Source organism: Salmo trutta, chromosome 36 (genome assembly GCF_901001165.1).
Source record: "Salmo trutta chromosome 36, fSalTru1.1, whole genome shotgun sequence".
Classification (NCBI taxonomy): domain Eukaryota; kingdom Metazoa; phylum Chordata; class Actinopteri; order Salmoniformes; family Salmonidae; genus Salmo; species Salmo trutta.
In genome coordinates this window covers 31,716,589-31,739,851 of record NC_042992.1, presented here as the reverse complement: position 1 = coordinate 31,739,851, position 23,263 = coordinate 31,716,589, and the positions used below count along the sequence as shown (strand labels likewise).

At 43.8% G+C, this 23,263-nt stretch overlaps 1 protein-coding gene across 12 annotated transcripts in view; it reads left to right on the top strand.

The window, feature by feature from the left end:
• Positions 1 to 23,263, top strand: part of LOC115175877 (protein MTSS 1) — a 51,133-nt gene that overhangs the window by 15,313 nt on the left and 12,557 nt on the right. For 7 of the 12 annotated variants that reach the window (XM_029735481.1, XM_029735479.1, XM_029735474.1 and 4 more), the window contains exons 4-11: positions 13,974 to 14,058; positions 14,326 to 14,417; positions 14,989 to 15,063; positions 15,757 to 15,768; positions 18,600 to 18,757; positions 21,631 to 21,738; positions 21,965 to 22,062; positions 22,620 to 22,830. In XM_029735481.1, the coding sequence (XP_029591341.1) occupies positions 13,974 to 14,058; positions 14,326 to 14,417; positions 14,989 to 15,063; positions 15,757 to 15,768; positions 18,600 to 18,757; positions 21,631 to 21,738; positions 21,965 to 22,062; positions 22,620 to 22,830 (839 nt within the window). The remainder of the gene's footprint in view (positions 1 to 13,973; positions 14,059 to 14,325; positions 14,418 to 14,988; positions 15,064 to 15,756; positions 15,769 to 18,599; positions 18,758 to 21,630; positions 21,739 to 21,964; positions 22,063 to 22,619; positions 22,831 to 23,263) is intronic. The other 5 variants (XM_029735482.1, XM_029735478.1, XM_029735477.1 and 2 more) reach the window with 1 other exon arrangement.

The window sequence follows — 23,263 nt, the reverse complement described above, 5'->3', positions numbered from 1 at the left end:
TGTTCATTCATTGTTTGGTTCATTGAACAAGCATGGGAAACAGTGTTTAAACCCTTTACAATGAAGATCTGTGCAGTTATTTGGATTTTTATGAATTATCTTTGAAAGACAGGGTCCTGAAAAAGGGACATTTCTTTTTTTGCTGAGTTTAGTAAATCTAATTTTGTTAATGAATTCAATTTTTGGGTTGCTTCTGCTGAATTTACTTTCCTTAGTAGCTAAGCCTGTTAGACATAGACTTACCTGGCAGTTTTGGCCACTGTCCAATTTTAACAACATTCAACCTAGCAGCTCACCCTCAAAGTAAACCTCCCTATAGTCCCTGCAGTCTCTCTTTCTAAGCCCACAGCTTCACCTCAAACCTTTGCAGCTCTATGAAGCTCTACTCCCGACCCACCCACCGCTACACCGTACATCTACAGCAAAGGGTATGTTTCTTCCAAATAATTTTACATGAGTTGTTTGCCACAAGATCATAAATTATTCAATTAGAGAAACCTCAGAAGATTCCATTAGATGATGAAGTCATTGTTGAGGGATAAATCCTAGGCGTTGCACTCGACCTAAAAGTGTATTCTCCCTGCAGTTCACTGAAAAGTCGGTTTGTAGCAATGGTGTGGCCAGGTCTCTTCCTGTTGCATGCCTAAACTGCCCTATAGTGTCATGGCTGGCTCGTTCCCCCCTGAACCCATGTCCCATAAGGTACTCTGGGAAACACGAGACCGCTATGTATCTACTCTACTCTCAACTCAGTGGCCACGTTCCAACAATCTCATATCCTCCTAACCTCATCTCTTCTCCTTCAGTGCCACTGATCTGAAAGGACTTGTTCCCGAACGGTCTCAAATTTCCTCCTACCCTTGTCTCCTTTCCTCTACTGCCACTGATCTGAAAGGACTTGTTCCAACCAGTCTCAAATATCCTCCTTACGTCATCTCCCATCCTTCACACCTACTGGTCTGAAAGGACTTCATAGGTGATTGTATCAAGGCAAAATCATATTCCATGCATTCACATGTCGGAGGCCACAAAGGAAAGGACATGTAGAAAGGAAAGTCGAATGTGTTCCAATGTGTGTGGTCTGGCAGAGTTGATAGGGCAACAAGCCCCACCTGTCCCCCTCCATATAGATTATACTGGCATTAATTGAGTGTGTAATAATATAATTACAAGCAGGCTGATGTGGTCTGTAGCATAGCAACAGCTGGCGGAGTTCCTGACATCACTGTGCACTTGATCAACTGTCAGTATGTTTGGAGGGGAGGGAATGTGCTCTGCTTCTCTAGATGCATACATGAAATGCCTCCCACAGATTCAGTGCTATGTGTATGATGCAATTTACATGGTTGGCTAGGCTAGTAGAAGGATCTGAGGCATAAATGGCAAGTATTCTCAGACTGCCTGTGATGTGTGAAGTGGTCAGTGGTAGCCTGTATGAAAGATAGAAGTGTTGACATAAACCTATAGCTTATGGCACCATATGATATACTGTAAGAAGGTGGTATAACGAGGTGGTATAACGCACTTTCGCACTCTCTCTCCTCTCTCCTCTCTCTCTCTCTCTCTCTCTCGCTCTCTCTTTCTCTCTCTCACACACACTTTCTCTCTCTCTCATCCATGCATGGTTTTAGTCCAATCCAGTTGTTATCATTCAACACCCTCAATTGTGGCATCCTCAAACATTTTGCTATCTAATTCCCATGCAAGCAGTGTGTGATTTGGATAGCTGGCGAAGCACGCTCAATCTATGTAATAAAACAGCGACTGTCATTTTTTGTTACCAAGCCGATAGTGAAAATAGCTGAACACCTGCATCCAACTATCCACGTTGCCCTTTCTCCTGTAGCGTGTTTGGCTATGTTCTCCCCCAGCTGACCGTACAGCCAGAGTACATGTTTGAATTATTAACTAGGATCACCCAGCAGGTGAGTTTCTGTGTTCTTTCATGTACTTCACATCACCCCCCCCACCCCCGTTTAATTAGTTATGAAGCCCTGCTTGCCTCTGCTCGTTAGTGTGAATCAAACAGCATAATTTACCGACCTTGCGTCTGTTGATATCTACTATAAAAATGTAGTTACTATGAATGTGATGTGGTTGTCTCACTTAGCTATCTTAAGATAGAATAAGAGCATCTGCTAAATGACTATAATGTAATTGTAAAAATGTTGGTCTGTTACCAAGGCCCAGTATAGCCCGGTAGTTGTAGCCACAATGGAGTAGATGGTAGAAGTTGGTGATAGAACTGGTCCAGGGTCAGATATTGTATTTTGGTTCCTAATGGGTAAGGTTGGCGTAGGGGAATCTGATCCTTGATCTGTGGTTAGAGGTATAGATGTATGAGGAGCTCCATGGTAACAACCTCCTAAAAATCAAATAAAAAAAATGTTTTATTTGTCACATACACATGGTTAGCAGATGTTATTGCGAGTGTAGCGAAATGCTTGTGCTTCTTGTTCCAACAGTGCAGTAATATGTAACAGTAATCTAACAATTCCACAACAACTACCTAATACACACAAATCTAAGTAAGGGGATGGAATAAGAATATATACATATAAAGATGTGGATGAGAGATGACTGGGCGGCATAGGCAAGATGCAATAGATCGTATAAAATACAGTATATACATATGAGACGAGTAATGCAAGATATGTAAACATTATTAAAGTAGCATTATTAAAGTGACTAGTGATCAATTTATTAAAGTGGCAAATGATTTCAAGTCTGTATGTAGGCAGAAGCCTCTCTGTGCTAGTGATGGCTGTTTCACAGTCTGATGGCCTTGAGATAGAAGCTGTTTTTCAGTCCCTCGGTCCCAGCTTTGATTCACCTGTACTGACCTTGACTTCCGGATGGTAGCGGGGTGAACAGGCAGTGGCTCGGGTGCAGTTGCCGTGCCAGACGGTGATATAGCCCGACAGGATGCTCTCAACTCTCTACAAGATCTTACAATCGCCAAGGGCACTTGTCATTGTCATGAAATGTGAAGCCCACGTTATGAGATACAACTCTACTTGTTTATACAATATTGTTCATTGTCTGAAGCATGTCGTCACACAAATCAGCAGTCGACTGGTGGAGTCCAACTGTGAGAGCCCACAGGGAGAAGAGATGCCAGGGAGAGTTTAGTGGTCACCAGGGGAGCAGAGCATCTAGTAAAGGTTGAACAGCTCTTCAATAATTCACACTCATATCACGACTGACTCACAAAGACTCACAAAGCACAAGTGGACTTGTTGGCCTTCTCGTTTCGTTGGTTGCGGGATTAAAAATAAAAAATAATGTTGAATTTAGGTCAAAACAAAGTTGATAAGTCACTGATCTCTTGATCGACTCCTAGTTTCACCTATCTTTTTGCCAAAACATGTTGTCATTGAACATGAACCGGATGCCCGGCTATCCAATGCCGGTAGCAACAGAACATAGTGCTTGGGTGGAGTGTAAAAGAGAACGGCTACCCTCTTCTACCTCAGAAACACTATGTTCCATTTAGAAGATGTGGGATTCGAATCCCGCATTGGGACCGTTTACAGTAAACTCAGTAGTGTTTGTGTTAACTCTCACGGTGTACCTTTTCCATAAATGCACTGTTGTTGTCTCACATTAGCCAAAATATACCATGTTCCTAGAAGACTGCAGCATATCATTTTAAAATGAGAGCACCTCAGGGAGAGATACAGTTACTGTATGGAAAAGGGGTAGGGTTGTCTGACAACCTTTTCTCAGTGCTTTGTTGCACACCACAGTACATCATAATGCATCCATTACTGCTTTTGTGGTACTTGGTGCACAAACAACACACACCTCGTCCGACACAAGTTCCACAAACCGCGCCACTCACGTTTGCAAGCCTTCAGGCAGCTAGCTAGAGAGAGCATGATTCTATAGATACTGCAGATTGCCCTAGATCCAATATATACTAGATAGATAGATTAGCTATACTAGATGCTATCGTCAGATCAAAGCCATAGGTTAGGCAGCGGAGGCCCAAACAGAGAGTGGTGCTGTGCCTGAAGCAGGCTCTGTGTGGTCAACATGATGGAACGGTAATATGAATCACAGTGTGCACATTCTGGGACAGTCAATGAAGACGTGTGCGTTAGTATTATATTAAGTGTTTTCTCTGGTTCTGGGAATTCAGAAATCAGTTGAGTTACTTTTGTACGGATTTAGTTTTCTTATTTGATGGGACTACATATAGTGAAACATTTTCTATTGCTTCAGAAACACTGTAGTAGGATGAATTGGGTACTTCTAAAGAGGAGTAACTGAGTTCATTTGATCCTGGGAGTAGCCGTGCCTATCAGGGCGTAGATGTGTCACTTTCATACTCCCAATGTTCTTCATTTCCAAGTTTTATCTACTGTTTATGAAAGTGTTATAGAGCGTGGCCTCAACAGGCTTCAACCATGCAGACCACGCACACTTTGGCTGTGGCCCAATTCTCTTAATAGACATAAAATAACTTGAATATAAACACCCCTCTCTTTCTCTCTCTGTCTGTCTATCTCTCTGTCTCTATGTCTCTCTGTCTCTCTCTCTCTCTCTGTCTCTCTGTCTATCTCTCTGTCTCTCTGTCTCTCTGTCTCTCTCTGGTCTGATATGATGAATTCATGGCTGGTTTGTTTAGTAGGCGTTTTGGTTTCGAGGCTAGCCAGGGATCCAGAAGCCAGCCGGCCAGAAGAGTTCAGTCCCGCTCCGGAAATTGGGCCTCGTTAAATCCATGCTACCCTGAGGGCACGATCACGATGCACGATCAACCCCGATCCACCAGCCTGATATTTCCATATCAGACACACATGCGTACATGCATGTGTATGGGCAAAGACATGACGACAGCGCAGGAACTGATTAGGAATCTATCAGTGCTGAGTGGTTGGGAGAGAGAGAGAGCACTGGATAGCAGGATGTGACCTACATCCTCCTTCATCCTGCTTCTCTGTCTAATTTCAAAGCCCCAACAGAATTAATGAAACAGACAGGATGATATCTTCCTGCACTAGAGGATGAAGGAGGGAAGTAGGATGACGAGGACAGTGACACATTCAAAGGATCCTCTAATAGAACTGTTTCCATTGGGATACTTTTTGGCGTGAAACGAGTTGGCTTGTTGGCTTCATTGTGTCGGAGGGCCTTTTAATTTCTACCTCTCTAAGAATTACCTCAAGGTTTTTTCAATAAATGAAAGCTAATTAAAGGCGAGTGGGGTACGGGAAGCGGTCCCGTCGGTACCCTCGCCGCCTCACTCGCGTTTCAAAGTGAATAAACACACCAATTAACCGCCTACCCAAAATAAGCACGCCACGCATATGGGGAGATAAGGTGGGTAACAAAGCGAGCGGCGCCTCACCAAATAACTATGCTAATCACAGCTGATTACGAAGGCTAGGTACAGTACAGTGGTATTGTCTAGGTTGTAAAAAGAACAACCTACGTTTTAAGCGCTCTCCTTTCAAACCTCCATAACTCCCTGGTCGTCAAGGTTGTAGACGCTTTATTTTGTCCTTCATTTCATCACGGCTCTGTTTTCTCATCTGCTGCCCATTTAACTTTTATCTGACTATAGCTCAACATAGGCGTATCATCATAACGGTGTCCCTTCTTGTTCAGATTTGGCCTGGTTATGTGGGTTGGCCATAAAAGACTTGAGTAAAATGGGGATTAGGACCACATTTATTTTAGCCCTAGATGTCTTTCAGCCGCGGTCCGGGTCATCTCGCAACTAGGACTAGACGCTGTCACATTGTCGCTCATTAAGTCCGGTGAATAATCCCAGACCCGGACCCAGATATGTGTGTCAAAGACTGAGGGATGAAAAGAAGAGAACTAGGCCTCTGTGGCAGGGGGCTGGAAGACGACAAATGGAGTGGGAACCTAATGAAGAGATTGAAGAGAGAGAGGTGTGTGTGTGTGTGTGTGTGTGTGTGTGTGTGTGTGTGTGTGTGTGTGTGTGTGTGTGTGTGTGTGTGTGTGTGTGTGATGGATACTCTGGGGCTTATTCTTTTAGCATTCAGCTGCAGTACACACACAGGAAACAGAGCCATGAGTGTAATGCCAATGGGTAGTAGTGACTGAGGCTGCCAGTGGAAAAGTGTTTTCCTGTCCTCACTGGTGGCTTTAGCTACAGATTACTGCTTCAATGAGGGAATTGATTTTGGTTAGAGACTAGTGACAAGAACTGGGTCATATTCATCAGGCCACACCGTAGCAAAACGTTTTGCAACAGAAATCAAAAACTAGTCTTATTGGGCGAGTTCAGGTAGTCCCTCCCTGTTTCAATCCGTTTTCTTCTATTTGATGCGTAATTAATACAACCCTGGAGTGGAATACAATGATGGGAGGAATGTATTGGATTAATACATAATGTTGTCTTGATTGGTTGACCTGCATAGTTATACTGCAGTTAAGAAAAATAAAACAGAATCCTGTCAAACTGAATGTTATTTGAAACCACACCCGAACTGCTGCACTTAACATCAGTTGAATTTCATATTAGTCCCACAGTCTTCCATGTGGCCTGCTTTGGTTTTCACAAGCCATGCCCTCACAGTTTGTCTTACCCTCACAGTTTGCGAGGCACGTTCTCTCTCCCAGTCGTCTCTTAGTAATAGAGCCATCCTCAAAAGCCCTTATGAGGAAATACCAAGAGGCTGTGATGTCTCTCGAAGTCCTTGGCCCAGCCAGCCCTACCCTTACTCTAGGGCTTTATGTCTGCCTGCATTCATATAGCCGTCCTGTCTACCACCCCTACTCTCAGCTGTCAGTAGTAGTCCAGTCTCCATGCCCCCCCCCCCCCCCCCCCAGTCCCAGGAAGCTACAGGACCACCAGGTGCCATGTACCTAATATAGAAGGGAGAGCCTTCTTCAATCTGATAGTCTGCACAGTTGCATAGACACCAAAACCTGGGTTCAAATAGCCTAATATTTTGTTTTCTTTTCAAATAGGTTTAGGATTTGATTGATTGGGTTTGCAATTTTGCACTTTTGGGACTAAGTACCATTGGTTCCCTTGTGCCAGGTGAGCTCAATCAAGCTCAGCTTAAGTATTTGAAAGAATATGTATATTATTTGAACCCAGGTCTGATACAGACTGCACTGCAGTCTATCTTGTAGACTGCACAGTCATACAGACACCACCTGCTATGGTATGAAGATTGACAGGGCTCTACAGGGCTATAAACTGGGCTAATGGGGTGATAGGATGAGTGGGAGGGAAGGAGGTTAGGGGGTTCTTTGGGATCTTATTTAAAGAATCTTGGAGGAATGTGAAGACTGTACCCCCACCCTTGAAGCTATTCGGAATGTGCGGTTCATTAGTTTCCACCCTCACTGTTTTGATGAGGAACACCACGGGTGAGGAATTTTAAAAAGGAGTTAAGATGACCTTGACGGCTGTAACGAACTGACGTAACACCATCCAAGACTGTCAGAGGGGTTTGATATTGACAGCTTTCAGATATTCCACCTTGTCATGATTGGACCTGGCCGTCGTCTCTCAGCCAATCAGAGCTTCCTCAGCAGTAATTGTGACATGATCACAATTAGGTGTTTTTGTTGACTTCACAGGTTGTCACGACTGTTAGCATAGTGGTGTCGCTGGCGATTTTGCAGTAGAATTCGCAAACTTTAACCACAACCTTTTCCTCAAATGTGAGCTTCTTTTGGAAAAATAGTTCTGTTTAGCTAAGAACATCGGACTTTGGGTGACTTTTCTCTATTTCAAGGCAGTGGCTTATACTCCTTACTTTCTTAATAAAGTTAATAAAATGTCTGATTTCGTGGAGGAAGGGATTAGTACCACAGTGCTCTATCCATTTCCCTGGCTACAATAGGCCTCATGACAATTGCCTCTATTTAAAAAACAAAGTCAAAGCCCAGACACATAAAATCTAAAAGAGTTAGCTTCATGGTGGTGCACTGAATCCAACCACTGCCACGTTGTACCATCGTTGTACCATCCTCATCATTCCCATTATAAGCATGGGGTCTATGGCTCCGTCTGGCCCCATCTCTCAGCCTCGGCCATGTCCTCATCTGCTCCAATTCCCCGTCCCAGTTCTCTGCCTCCGCTATAGTCCCCCGCGGCGCTGTGGCTGGGATGGCGCTAGCACTAGCGTAGCGTCACACGTTAACACAGGCTAACACAGAGGGACAGGGACAGTTCCGCCTGCCTTCCCAGACTCCCGTCTTATGAAAGGGCCATTGTAGGACACTGCTGTATCTAAGCAGATATATAGGCAGTGTTGTGTTTCCCGATCAAGAAAAGCTGGTTTGTTGGTAGCTTAAATCTGGTGCTCAACCGAGCTAGGGTTAATTTAGTCTCAGTTTCCCTCCCATCAGGGCCTTTCCACTTTTACACCCACAACAATCCATTCAAAACAAACCACAGACAAAACAAAGTCTACACGAATGTTTCTCATCTCCAGTTTGTATTTTCTTCCCTGAGTGGGCGTCTGACTGACCAGTAGCAGTGTGGTGAGTCTTCATGCCTGCGGTCTGTGCTTGTTTGCGGCCCTGCCTCGCCCATCCCAGGCCACACACACACACGCACACTCCACACCACAGCATCCTCGAGAGACACTACACATTCCTCATGCCCTGTCACGTTGTGTGAGCGTCAGTGGGAGAGGGAAAGAACAGCTCCATCCCTGTTAGCTACTCAGGAAGAAGCTGATGCACTGACATATAGAGGCAGGTGGTTGAATGGGCTTTCAGGGTAACCTAAGGAAATACACAGCAGATAGAACAACATTTGAAATAGCTAGAAGAAAAATGTGCCGTAAAGCATCACTTCCTCTGATTGTCCCACTGATCTTGATATAGTAGTCTGTGACATACTATGTAGATTTTGTTAAATTATTTTTCTTTTTTCCCTCTCCCTACCACCCATCCCCTAATTGTAGTAAACAAATGGACAACAACACTTAGGCTTATACTTACGGACACGATGCCTTTTACAATAGTTATCTTTTGTTTGTTTTTAATCCCATCCTTCAGCTACCCTCAACCCCTCCCATCTATCTCTGAAGACCGTCCAGTTTTGATTTGTCATATATTTTTAACTCTGCTGTTTCACAAAAGTTCTGAACCTTCGTATCTTTACGGACACAGTAAGCTAGCTATCACGCTAAACAACTTTGGTCACCGTGGTCCCTGGGCAAAAACATACATTGACATCTACATTTGGCTGTCTTGTCTAGACCAGACAGAATTATGGCGACACAGGTTGGTAAACACACTAAACTGTTGACTCTGGTCAAAGAGGTGAATCGATCAGGCTGATTGTCATTAAAATGCCACCAACTGTGCTGTGATCAATACGTGTGTGTCAGGTGTGGCCTGTTTGGCCAGAGGGCATTGGCCAGCCTGCAAAGTCAGCACAGCGTGGCAGCACTAAACTACATCCTAAATGGCACCCTATTCCCTATATAGTGCACTACTTTCCACAGGGCTCTGGTCAAAAGTAGTGCACTATATAGAAAATAGGGTGCCATTTCACACAAACGCTACCAGCTTCCATTGCTCTGTATATTTCAAGCACTCTGAGAGCCTATGCTGTAGCTAGCTATGTAGGTTCCTTTCTGGTTTGTAGTATATTGGAGTCATGCTTTCTGTAGGTGCCTTTCAAACTATTCTGGGCCGATTGTTCCGCAACTAGATCCAAACCCTTGTAGATATTTTACGTCAAAGCTCATAAAAAAGCTTTGCATTTTAAGTTTGTTGTTAGTGTCTGTCGATCAAGTTTATTAGCATTCAGTTAATAATTTGTCATCTACAAGTGATACATCAGCATAGACAGTTACTAGTTGTCTTCAATAGGAATAGGCTATGTCTATATGTTTCTACTGAAATGCTCTGTCATACTACAATGACCAGACTGACAGATAGAGACATCAGAGGCAATCTTCCTCCTGCATCAAAGAGGATGAGAGCAGAGAAGAGGAGAGAGGAGGAGAGAAGAGGTAACTCACAGAAGGTGAGAGAAGGGAAGGGGGAGGGGGGGTGAGAGAGGGCGTGTGGAGAGGGTGAGAAAGAAGGAAGGTGTTGCTGCAATGCAGTGCTCACCATGCTACAGGGCCCCCATGTCACAGCTATTAATAAGGAGTGCTATTCCATACATCAGCTATTCAGGAGGGATCCTGGCAACCAGAGCCCCCGCGCCAACCAACCAGGTTATTTATAGATTTGGGGGTCAGGAGATTTTTCCGAGACTGGCAGTGTAGGGACGGGACTTCACATACTAAGAGTAGGAGACAGTATGTGCGTGTGTGGTGGGGATGTGAGGAGATGGGGGGTGCGTGTGTGGTGGGGATGTGAGGAGATGGGGGGTGCGTGTGTGGTGGGGATGTGAGGAGATGGGGGGTGCGTGTGTGGTGGGGATGTGAGGAGATGGGGGGTGCGTGTGTGGTGGGGATGTGAGGAGATGGGGGGTGCGTGTGTGGTGGGGATGTGAGGAGATGGGGGGTGCGTGTGTGGTGGGGATGTGAGGAGATGGGGGGGGTGTGTGTGGTGGGGATGTGAGGAGATGGGGGGGTGTGTGTGGTGGGGATGTGAGGAGATGGGGGGGGTGTGTGTGGTGGGGATGTGAGGAGATGGTGTGTGTGTGTGTGTGTGTGTGTGTGTGTGTGTGTGTGTGTGTGTGTGTGTGTGTGTGTGTGTGTGTGTGTGTGTGTGTGTGTGTGTGTGTGTGTGTGTGTGTGTGTGGTGGGGATGTGAGGAGATGGGGGGTGCGTGTGTGGTGGGGATGTGAGGAGATGGTGTGTGTGTGTGTGTGTGTGTGTGTGTGTGTGTGTGTGTGTGTGTGTGTGTGTGTGTGGAGCAGGAAATATGTCCGGAATTTTCCAAAGGTCTTCTGGATTTCAATTAGATGTAAACACACCACCACCAAAGTACTGTAGCGTATAAACACTGCTCACTATGTAAGATTGTGAGCGAAGGACGGTGTTGAGAAAGAGTTGAATTGTAATAACTGTGGCATAATGTATTAGGGAGGAGCTGGAGCTTTATTACAGATGGATGCCGTTCAGCAGAGGAAGTCCGATACATTTGTTCTGTACGTAGAGAGAGATAAGGAGTGAGAGAGAGAGAGATGGAGAGAGATTTATGTTTACTGCCACGGTCTCCATGGCAACCCTCGAGCATCCTGGGGTGGAAAATTGTATTTTCCCCTTCGTTGCTGTCTGGCCTTTCGCTGGAGACCTGTCATATTGACAAGGCACTGAAGAGCTTACATTAGAAAAACATTACCTTTCACTGCTTCTACAGAAATGCAGAGATTTGAATGGCAGCGGAGCGAGTGATAGGATAGGATACAACTGTATTAATCCATCTGCAGCTAACTTCTGAGTTTGGCAGCATAAACTTTACAGTTATAGATCTGGATGTCCAGTGGGTACTTGAAAATAAAGAGGTCCATGTTACACACAGACATGAACGATACATAATAGGACAGGGATCATTATCCCCCTAACAGTTGTTGAACTAAAGGAGCACTTTACAGATGTAGGATCTTAATTTGAGCCAGTTTGCTACAGCAGGAAAATAATCCTGCAGCAACAAGAAATCTGAATTATTATGTGGATTATAATTCATGGACATTTTTATAGGTGTTGATCAATTTTTTCGTAAGGGGAAATCAAGTCTGAAATTTCAACGTGGAAATTACAAACTTCAGAAGTGGTTTAAACATAATACTGTAACTGTAACATCTGCTTCCAACTCACACCCTCAAACACGTAGATCCTCTGAACGCAGTTCACACTCTCAAACACCCAGATCCCCTGAACGCAGCTCACTCTCCAGATCCCAATCATCTGAATTCTAATCACCTGTTCACACACCTGTATGTCATTATCTCACACTTTAGTTCTGTTCTTTGCAACCCATCACTGTGAGGTATTGTTTGTTTTGTGACACACATCTATTCGGAGCTCTGTTTTTCCCGTGATTTACTCCTCCCGTGTATGATCATTTTTGCCTGCCTCACTAACGACGCCTTTTGCCTATTCCGTGCCTGTACTATCGGATTTCCTGTTATCTACCTATTGCCTGATCTCCCGGACTACGTTACTAGCCTTTTCCCTGCCTGTACTGTTGCCCTTTTGGACCCCTGTGTATGACCTTCTGCCTGCCCCTGGACCCAGCTACCTGCCTCCTCCTGTGGTCCTTTACAATAAACACCTGCTGCGCCCTGCGCTTGAAACCAGCTCTCTGTCTCCCCTCGTGTTCATTACAGTAACACAATACCCCCAACCCCCATAAAACATGTAACTCCCCCATTCATTTTTAATAGCTTTACATGGCCAATCTCGGCAGATGGAAATATCGGTAAGAAATACCACACCATACAATAACATATGGAAATATCACACCATAGCACATTATTACAGTTCTGTTAATGCAATAGTAGCATGATGATGGAGTGGTCATGCAAACAGAGTGACCACAGTCAGACAACCGATACACAGAAACCTACTGAATGAGAGACGAGGAAGATATGGAACGGAGCTTAGAATGTGAACCATGGCCGCTAATGATTGTGAGCACCAGTTCATGGTTGGATGAATTTACATGAATGGTATTTTAATAATTCATCGACTTAAACCCCAGCTATGGATATTGAAATATATCACAGTACTTCCTAGGCGATCAGTGACAGTCCGATGAAATGTATTTTGAGTATGAAATGGGTTTGGTTTGAGAAACATCATAAGAGCATGTCCTGAATTGGGTAAAATACTGTTGAAAAACTAATTTATTTTACAGTAATGACTAAATGCACAAGCTCTTTTCTGCATTGCCCACGGTTTGAAATGATGACCATCAGCAAGTGCAGCAATACAATACAGAACACAATAAATTAGCTACAGTGTATCTGGCCGTTCCATTGTCCACTGCACCATTGAATCACACACCCACTTGTTATAATGGGATGTTTTTGAAGAACGTCCTTCTCCCATAGAGCAGCCTGGGTAAGGCCTGAAGTCTGTGGAACAATAACCCAGGAGGGAGTCTCTGTCTGGGGGAGAGAGTGGCCATCTGTCCCATGGTGCCTGTATAGCTATTAGCTACTACTAGTCTGCTACTGTTGAGTCCTAGTCAGTCAGTACAGGGGGGTCGTGAAGAGGTGGGGTTTTTTTTACTGTCAAGGGAAACCAGAGGGGCTTTGTGGAAGATGACATTACTTTTTCTTCTGGGGAGGAATTTTTCAACACTTCACACCCTCCTCCTCTACTCCCTCCTTTTATCCGGAGAGGTGAGGTCATAGGCTTTGTTTGCTTTTCACAAAAAACACGAACGGTCACACTTAAGTGATTAGGGCTCTGTGTGTGTGTCAGTGAGTGACGCAATGAACAGTGTCCTACCTCTTCCCCCAGCAAGCTCTTCCTGGTAGTCCTAGACTTAGACAGACCAGGCTAAATGGGACGGGTGTGTTAAAAGTAGTAGCATTTTGAGAAACCACCATGTCAGCTAAGTGACATGCTCTGCCTGTCTTTTGACCCCTGTCAAAAGGACCTCTGTTGCTTCAGCCCTCCACTGTGAAACTAACTCTCCTGTTCATTTACATATTTGGACACTATGAGTCATAGATGTTGTCCTCAGGGATACAGCATATGAGATACTTGTAATATTTAGCTTACTGTTTTCACTGTTGCGCTCTTACTTCTCTATCAGTTCTTTGAAACTGTAACACAAAGCGATTGACATTGGAATCAGCTGTAAATGTTCATATTATCAGTGACTAAGCTTGAAATAAATGGTGATATCATAGTTTAATATGAAAGCACTTCTACGCATCCTCTGAATGTTTGTGATTTTGCTCATGGATACATTTGTGAACCTGTTCAAGAACGACAACAACCGTCAATCATTTGTCTAGAGAATAGCAAATCATTCTAAAACATAACGTGAGATGAGATCCCTCTTCAACAGTCTCTGTCTGACAGATTGTGTTGTTGGTCTGGTTTCAGGCGGCACCAGAGACATCGGATCAGCCCTCACCAGGATGTGTATGAGGCACCGGAGCATCGAGGCCAAGCTTAGGCAGTTCTCCATGTGAGTCACGGTCATCTCCGCCTCTCCATTCTGCCTTTTCTCTCTCTATTCCATCCTTCTATCTGTCTGAAAGCGCCAATTAGCTCATATTGTGCAGAGAGTGAAGTAAGATAAGCAGAGTGAAATTAGGAGATTAAATTGCCTACAGTGCCTACACACACCACACGCCTAGAGGAACACAACCCCAAAAATGTATTTTGTACGTTATCTCTGCTACAGATCGTTATTCTCCACTCTGTTTGATTTGAGTTGTAATCCCCACCCAAGGGTTTTCATCGACTGCTTGATTAACCCTCTGCAAGACCAGATGGAGGAGTGGAAGAGAGTGGCCAACACTCTGGACAAGGACCACGCCAAAGGTAGGGGCTACACACACACACACACACACACACACACACACACACACACACACACAGTAAACTACCTCTACCACATACACTTTCTCAAACCTCTCCACACTACACTCTCCTCTTTCACCCCATTATTGCCTGCAGTCGTGCAGTATAATTCACATACACTCATCACCTCCATCTACTGCAGTAGCACTCTGGTTAGCTAGATATCGCACTTTATACTCCCTTGTGTTATAAAGGAATTATTTTACTTAGTCTGTAGATCAACAGTGCTTTTATGTGCTTCAGCTAACCACTTCAAACCCAATCCCTCTCTCCGCTCAATAATACCCAACCTGGGAGTTCAGTTCTCCCCCGTAGAGAAAAAAAAGAGCACTCCCTCGTTGCAGGGTTTGATTCCAGCCACCACTTATCATACTGATGTCACGACGGAAAGCGAGTCCCTCAGAACAAAGATCAATGAGATGTTATTCCTTTTTAGGAGTCGCCCTCGTTTCGGTTGTTCGCCGCACTTCAAAGCACTGACAATGGCAATGTGCGACACATTGTGTCCACTGTGTTTCCCTTCCTTCCGCAGAGTACAAGAAAGCCCGTCAGGAGATCAAAAAGAAATCCTCCGACACTCTCAAGCTGCAGAAGAAGGCAAAGAAAGGTAGGGTGACTGAGGATGCCTGGTGTCTGGTTAGGACTGCTTATGATGACTCTGAGGATGCCTGGTGTCTGGTTTGGACTGCTTATGATGACTCTGAGGATGCCTGGTGTCTGGTTTGGACTTCTTATGATGACTCTGAGGATGCCTGGTGTCTGGTTAGGACTGCTTATGATGACTGAGGATGCCTGGTGTCTGGTTAGGACTGCTTATGATGACTGAGGATGCCTGGTGTCTGGTTAGGACTGCTTATGACTGGAACCAGGCTCTCTGTGACTTTGACTTGAAAGGTAAATCCGATTTGGTGGTGGCGGGAGGAGACAAAAGTGTTGATACTGAACTCTACCAAGACACATCTCATACTGTCACAGGTGACAGGGCAAAGGGTCAGAATAGTTATCGGATGAGAGGCAGAAGAGACAGTTATTTTTGGAAGTTATCTGTCTGGATTTAAGGAGGGACTATATTGTGCAAATAACAATCCATTGGATTTTACTACAGACCTTATATCTTTACGATTTTGGGCCAAAGTCTAATATATTCTGCAATGCATAAGTTAATAAGGATATGTGACAATTCTGCAACCTGTAGCTATTCAAGAACAGGTCTCCTTTTCCTGGGTCTAAACTGACTGAGATTTTTCCTTTCTACTCCAACTGCCATTGTTGCGTCCGATCACGCCCCTGTTCTTTCCAGCTGACGTGTTTGGTAAGTCGCTGCCCCCTGTAGCTCCCTTTGGTTCACGGTTCTCTGTTGACCTGTTGACCGCCGTTGACCTTTCCCACCTGTGTGTGGTCTCGTCCCCGTTCCCTGTCACATTGTCTACTGGTCTGTTTCATATTGTGAGGTCACATTCCTCACTCAAGGGTTAAAAATCTCCTGAATGCCCAAAATAGTTCCTCGTCCCCGCTTCTCTTCTTCTTCCGGTGTCTCCCCTGAGGTCCCCTCCCCCCACCCACTACCCTCACTGTGTCATGAGTTTGGTCTGCTTCCAAATATACCTCACTGACTCCCTTTGGCTTTTCGCTGCAGCTTAATTTTGTATCATCAGGGGAGATCAGGACTGGGGCAGCATCACTAAATAATTGTGGAATTCATTATCTTTCTGGCTCCAATATACAGGTAACTGCCAAAATTAAGGAAACACCAACATAGTGTCTTAATAGGTCGTTGGGCCACCATTAGCCACCTGAACAGCTTCAATGCACATTGGCAAAGATTATACAAGTGTTTGGAACTCTATTGGAGGGATGCGACACCATTCTTTCATGAGAAATTCCATCATTCGGGGTTTTGTTGATGGTGGTGGAAAAACTGTCTACGGTGCAGCTCCAGAATATTGCATAAGTGTTCAATTGGGTTGAGATCTGGTGACTGAGACACACACACACACACATTCTCAACACCGTCCTTCGCTCACAATCTTACATAGTGAGCAGTGTTTATACGCTACAGTACTTTGGTGGTGGTGTGTTTACATCTAATTGAAATCCAGAAGACCTTTGGAAAATTCCGGACATATTTCCTGCTCCACGCACACAAAACACACACACATGGGCATGCAGGCACACAAAACACACACACACACACACACACACACACACACACACACACACACACACACACACACACACACACACACACCTTATGCTCCTTTGAGACCCCTCTTTCAAAGTCACTGAGATCTCTTCTAGCCATGGTAGCCAAAATAGTGGGTAACTGGGCATTTTTATTCACCCCATTTTTATACAAGCATGATGGGATGTTAATTGCTTAATTACCTCAGGAACCACATCTGTTTGGAAGCACCTACTTTCAATATACTTTATGTCCCTCATTTACTCAAGTGTTTGCTTTATTTTGGAAGTTACCTGTAGATCTCCACTGAAACCACTTTTAAAGGAGCCATTTCTGTATCGCACAGTTACAGCCAACAATCAGGGCCTCTTCTCTGACAGCTCTGATATGATATAGGCTTGTGAGCAGTTTTCAACCTCTTGTTGTTTAGAGTAATGTTTTGATCTGACTCCTGCACTATGTCTCACCCTCACCATATTCTGCCTGTTATGAAACCAACTACAGCTTGTATTGTGATATACCTGTTTATAGAATTTGTAGATTTTAGACGTATATCATTGATGTTTGTAGAGGTTTCCAATGTTGTTATATTCAATGTGATAGAATGCTAAAACATTATGAATGGTACTCCCTGGCATGCATTCACCATACACATGAAAACGAGACATCTGCCTCATGAACCAGTCTGTTTTAATTGCATAAAGTGCCTGTTATGATTGTATACGAGACCATATTATCCTGACCGTCAAAATAGTTTGATTTCCACCTTCAAACTGACCCGTAAGACAAAACAAACAGGACCGAGAACTGACCCCTGAGGAACCTCAAATGTGGTCAGAGCACTCTGGTCCAATAGTCTCCCTAGCCTATTATATAGTGCAGGGAAACTCCCCCAGTGCATTCCTATGAGTGTAATGAGAGCAATGGAGAGCATCAACATGCCGAATGTGATCCAAATGTTGGTTCTGTGTCCCTTTAAGGAATTCCGTTGCAGTGCTTTCCCTGGAAAATGAGAAGGGCCTCCATCTATCTAGCCTTAACCACATAACTAGTACTGGCTCTTCTGAGAAATGTAAAACTTTAATTGCATGTTTACGTCCCTAAAACCTACAAGAGATTACTGAATGTTTCTCTACCAGTTCAGACAACAGTTGTATTCTTTTAGCACACCATGATACTTCATCTACTTTGATTGTGCATTGTACATTAGTTAATAGACCAATAAGAAAGAGAGTTCCAACACTTTTTTTTATTCATTGATATGACTCATCTAGATTTTAGAATGTCAGTAAAACCAAAGACAGTTTTGATACAATTAAGTGGTTGATTTGAGAGGGTAAAATGTCCAAACCCAGAACAATGCACTGTTTTGCAATTACATAAGTGCACTTCAATGGGGGGGGGGGGGGGGGGGGGGGACACACACAAGATCCTGCTTTAACTCCGTGTACCTTGCCTAGGGCTGTGGTTCTTCAGTGTGTTCCGGAATGCTGAGCTTGTGTAATATTGTGAGGGTGTGACCCTGATGTAAACACCAACCGGTTCCACAGCATGATTTGATTGGTGCTTGAGATAGCACTGTGAGGATTGCGCTCATATATATAAATTAGTGATCAAAAGATTAAGCGTGAAGTAGTACAAGGGATTGGTTGGAATTGTATTTACAAAGATGGTTGGGACTGTGGTGATGGTTATATCTATATAACTATATATCTAAGGATGATGGTGACAACTGCAAACCACAACAATTCAATTAAAACATATCTTTAAGAGACATTGGTGTCTTTTCGTCCTGTTTTCACCTCAGAATTCTTTCTGTCATAAACATCTGGCTTGAGACTGAAAATAGTTTATGTTGCTGTGTACTCAGATAGACCTTGTCTTAACCCTAAATTAGGATCAAAATAACAAAGGTGGTGTGTGTGTGTGTGTGTGTGTGTGTGTGTGTGTGCGCGCCGCAGGCCGGGGGGACATCCAGCCCCAGCTGGACAATGCCATGCAGGACATCAGTGATAAGTACCTGCTGCTGGAGGAGACGGAGAAGCAGGCGGTCAGGAAGGCCCTGGTGGAGGAGAGGAGCCGCTTCTGCACCTTCGTCTCCATGCTGAGGCCAGTTGTGGTGAGTCCCCACCAACAACAATTTGTTAGGGGGTGCTGGGCCGAATAAAATATGTAGGAACGAAGTAGAATCTGAGAACACAATTGTTTCAACACATTCTAACCAATCATGTTGTTCTAACAAATGAGTTCCAACCAATAGCGTCTTTGTTATGGATGTTAACTTCTCTGGGATATGTGGGACGCTAGCGTCCCACCTCGACAACAGCCAGTGAAATTGCAGGGCGCCAAATTCAAAACAACAGAAATCTCATAATTAAAATTCCTCAAACATACAAGTATTATACACCATTTTAAAGATAAACTTCTTGTTAATCCAGCCACAGTGTCTGATTTCAAAAAGGCTTTACGGCGAAAGCACACCTTGCGATTATGTTAGGTCAGCGCCTAGCCACAGAAAACCATACAGCCATTTTCCAAAGAAGGAGAGGTGTCACAAAAGACAGAAATAGCATTAAAATTAATCACTAACCTTTGATGATCTTTACCGGATGGCACTCCCAGGACTCCATGTTAGACAATAAATGCGTGTTTTGTTCTATAAAGTTCATCTTTATGTCCAACAAATTGGTGCGTTATGTTCAGAAATGCATTGTCTCAAACAAACATCCGGTGAAAGTGCAAAGAGCCACATCAAATTACAGAAATACTCATCATAAACATTGATAAAAGATACAAGTGTTAAACATACAATTAAAGATAAACTTCTCCTTAATGCAACTGCTGTGTCAGATTTCAAAAACTTTTACGGTAAAAGCACACCATGCAATTATGTTAGGTCAGCGCCTAGCCACAGAAAACCATACAGCCATTTTCCAAGCAAGGAGCGGTGTCACAAAACTCAGAAAAGCGTTATAAATATTCACTTACCTTTGATCTACATCGGAATGCACTCCCAGGAATCCCAGTTCCACAATAAATGTTTGTTTTGTTCAATAAAAGCACACCATGTCCAAATACCTCCTTTTTGTTTGTGCGTTTAGTCCAGTAATCCAAATGCACAATGCGCTGGCACTAAGTTCAGACGAAAAAGTAAAAAAAGTTCCATTAACGTTCGTAGAAACATGTCAAACGATGTATAGAATCAATCTTTAGGATGTTTTTATCATAAATCTTCAATAATATTCCAACCGGACAATTCCTTTGTCTTTAGAAATGAAAGGGAACGCAGCTCGCGCTCACGCGCGGGACTTAGCTCATGGCATTCTGCCAGACCCCTGATTCAAACAGCTCTTATCCTCTCCCCCTTCACAGTAGAAGCCTGAAACAACGTTCTAAAGACTGTTGACATCCAGTGGAAGCCTTAGGAAGTGCAATATGACCCCATAGACACTGTATATTGGATAGGCAATCACTTGAAAAACTACAAACCTCAGATTTCCCACTTCCTGGTTGGATTTTTTCTCAGATTTTTGCCTGCCATATGAGTTCTGTTATACTCACAGACATCATTCAAATAGTTTTAGAAACTTCAGAGTGTTTTCCGCCTGGCTCGTTGCGAACTAATTTGCCAGAATTTTACGTAATTATGACATAACATTGAAGGTTGTGCAATGTAACAGGAATAACGTTTTGTTTTCGAGATTATAGTTTTCGGATTCGACAATATTAATTACCTATGGCTCGTATTTCTGTGTGTTATTATGTTATAATTAAGTCTATGATTTGATAGAGCAGTCTGACTGAGCGATGGTAGGCACCAGCAGGCTCGTAAGCATTCATTCAAAATAGCACTTTCGTGCGTTTTGCCAGCAGCCCTTCGCAATGCATTGAGCTGTTTATGACTTCAAGCCTGTCAACTCCCAAGATTAGACTGGTGTAACCGATGTGAAATGGCTAGTTAGTTAGCGGGGTGCGCACTAATAGCATTTCAAACGTCACTCGCTCTGAGACTTGGAGTAGTTGTTTCCCCTTGCTCTACATGGGTAACGCTGCTTCGAGGGTGGCTTTTGTTGATGTGTTCCTGGTTCAAGCCCAGGTAGGAGCGAGGAGAGGGACGGAAGCTATACTGTTACACTGGCAAATACTAAAGTGCCTATAAGAACATCCAATAGTCAAAGGTATATGAAATACAAATCGTATAGAGATAAATAATCCTATAATTCCTATAATAACTACAACCTAAAACTTCTTACCTGGGAATATTGAAGACTCATGTTAAAAGGAACCACCAGCTTTCATATGTTCTCATGTTCTGAGCAAGGAACTTAAACGTTAGCTTTTTTACATGGCACATATTGCACTTTTACTTTCTTCTCCAACACTTTGTTTTTGCATTATTTAAACCAAATTGAACATGTTTCATAATTTATTTGAGGCTAAATTGATTTTATTGATGTATTATATTAAGTTAAAATAAGTGTTCATTCACTATTGTTGTAATTGTCATTATTACAAATAAATAAATAAATAAATCGGCCGCTTAATTGGTACTGGCTTTTTTTGGTCCTCCAATAATCGGTATCGGCGTTGAAAAATCATAATCGGTCGACCTCTACATCTCATCCTTTTAAAGTGAACTATTTGGAGATTTTTTTTAATGAAGGTGTATGTGTACCCAAATGTTGCATTTGTTAGTAAATGTTCATTCTAAAAGTATACACAATCTGCGCTAGTCCATGCTGGTCAGTTTACTTCTCCTCTGCACCTGTGAACGTGATTAATGTAATCTATTCTAAGTTGTTCTATTGCCATTGAATATTGCTCTCCAAAGAGATTCAGAAAAATCCCATTAGAGGGATGACCTGCTTCACTTCACTGAAGTCTAAAAGTAGAACTATTGAGTCGATGGAGAACAAGCTCAAATTTGAAGTGTATACCACATTTATAAGTTAGCACAGGCCCTTACACCAACCCGCCTTTCTTGTTCATCAGGAAGAGGAGATGTCCATGTTGGGGGAGATCACTCACCTGCAGACCCTCACTGACGACCTAAAGGCTCTGACCATGGATCCGCACAAGCTGCCCCCTGCCAGCGAGCAGGTCAGTGATTTGGTCCGCACCCTCAGGACAGGGTTAATAGTCCTCTTTTTGCATGTTACGCTCGTGTTCTGGATAACTGTAAGTGTGTGTCTCTGTTACTGATTCACATGATTGGAGGTAAAATGGTAAATACATATATTTCCCTCTAGAAATAGGGCTGCCAATTGCTTTTTTTTACAAGATGTTTGGTTTATAAATTGTCTTGTTGTGACGTTCTTCCTCCCAGGTCATTCTGGACCTGAAGGGATCTGAGAGCAGCTGGTCCTACCATACCCCTCCTTCCTCCCCCAGCACCACAGCATCCAGGAAGTCCAGCATGTGCAGGTTAGTGAGCATGCCCAATAATCACCACTACACCAAAACCTCTCAGCTGGGAGTCGACTGGGAGTCGCTACTATCAGCCTAGCATCAGTCCTCCTCCGTCATCTTATGGATTGGAGCTGGAACTGCAGCTTTGGCATTATTGCCATAATTGGGATGTTTACAAATGTGAGGCCGCAGTGGCCTCTCCGAAATGAACGAGTTAACTGTCTCAATGATTTTCGAGGAGGCCTGTTGTGTGAGGCGCTAGGGCCAGAGAGACCATCCAATTTGTTTTCCAGGCAAGCTTGTTAGCAACCGCTGCTTGTGGCTGGCACTGTAACATAGTCAAACTGTAGCTGTTTGCAATGTGCCTAGTAACAGTCTTTCAGTAGAAAAACACTGGCTCTCCTGGAAGGGTGGATACATTTTAGCTGGTTTGTAAACCCATAAAAAAAACGGAAAGCCGTAAATATTGTATTGAATCAATATTTATTTACCTATTTAGTTAAGACATTTGACAACCAGTTACCAATATCCGTAGTAACCAAATGACTGTGTTCTCCCCTCATCTCTCGCAGTAGTCTGAACAGCGTCAACAGCAGCGACTCTCGCTCCAGCGGATCTCACTGCCACTCCCCCACCTCCCACTACCGCTACCGGAGCTCCGCCCTCCCTCAGCAAGGCCCCGCCCGCCTCTCCAGTGTCTCCTCCCATGACTCTGGCTTCATCTCCCAGGATGCCTACCAGTCCAAGTCTCCCTCGCCCATGCCCTCTGACACCAACCCACAGGTACTACAGAGAGACGAGCCTGAAAACAGGAACTTGTGGTGACAATAATTATGGCTCTGGTCATATTCAAATCAAATCAAATTGTATTTGTCTACAGGTGTAGAACGTACTGTGAAATGCTTACTTACAAGCCCTTAACCAACAATGCAGTTCAAGAAATAGAGTAAAGAAAATATTTACTCAATACATTTTTTTTTTTAGCTAACACAATAAAATAACAATAACGAGGCTATATACAGGGGGTACCGGTACCGTGTCAATGTGCGGGGGTACAGGTTAGTCGAGGTAATTTGTTCATGTAGGTAAGGGTAAAGTGACTATGCATAGATATTAAACAGCGAGTAGCAGCAGTGTAAAAACAAAGGGGGCGGGGTGTCAATGTAAATAGTCCGGGTGGCCATTTGATTAATTGTTCAGCAGTCTTATGGCTTGG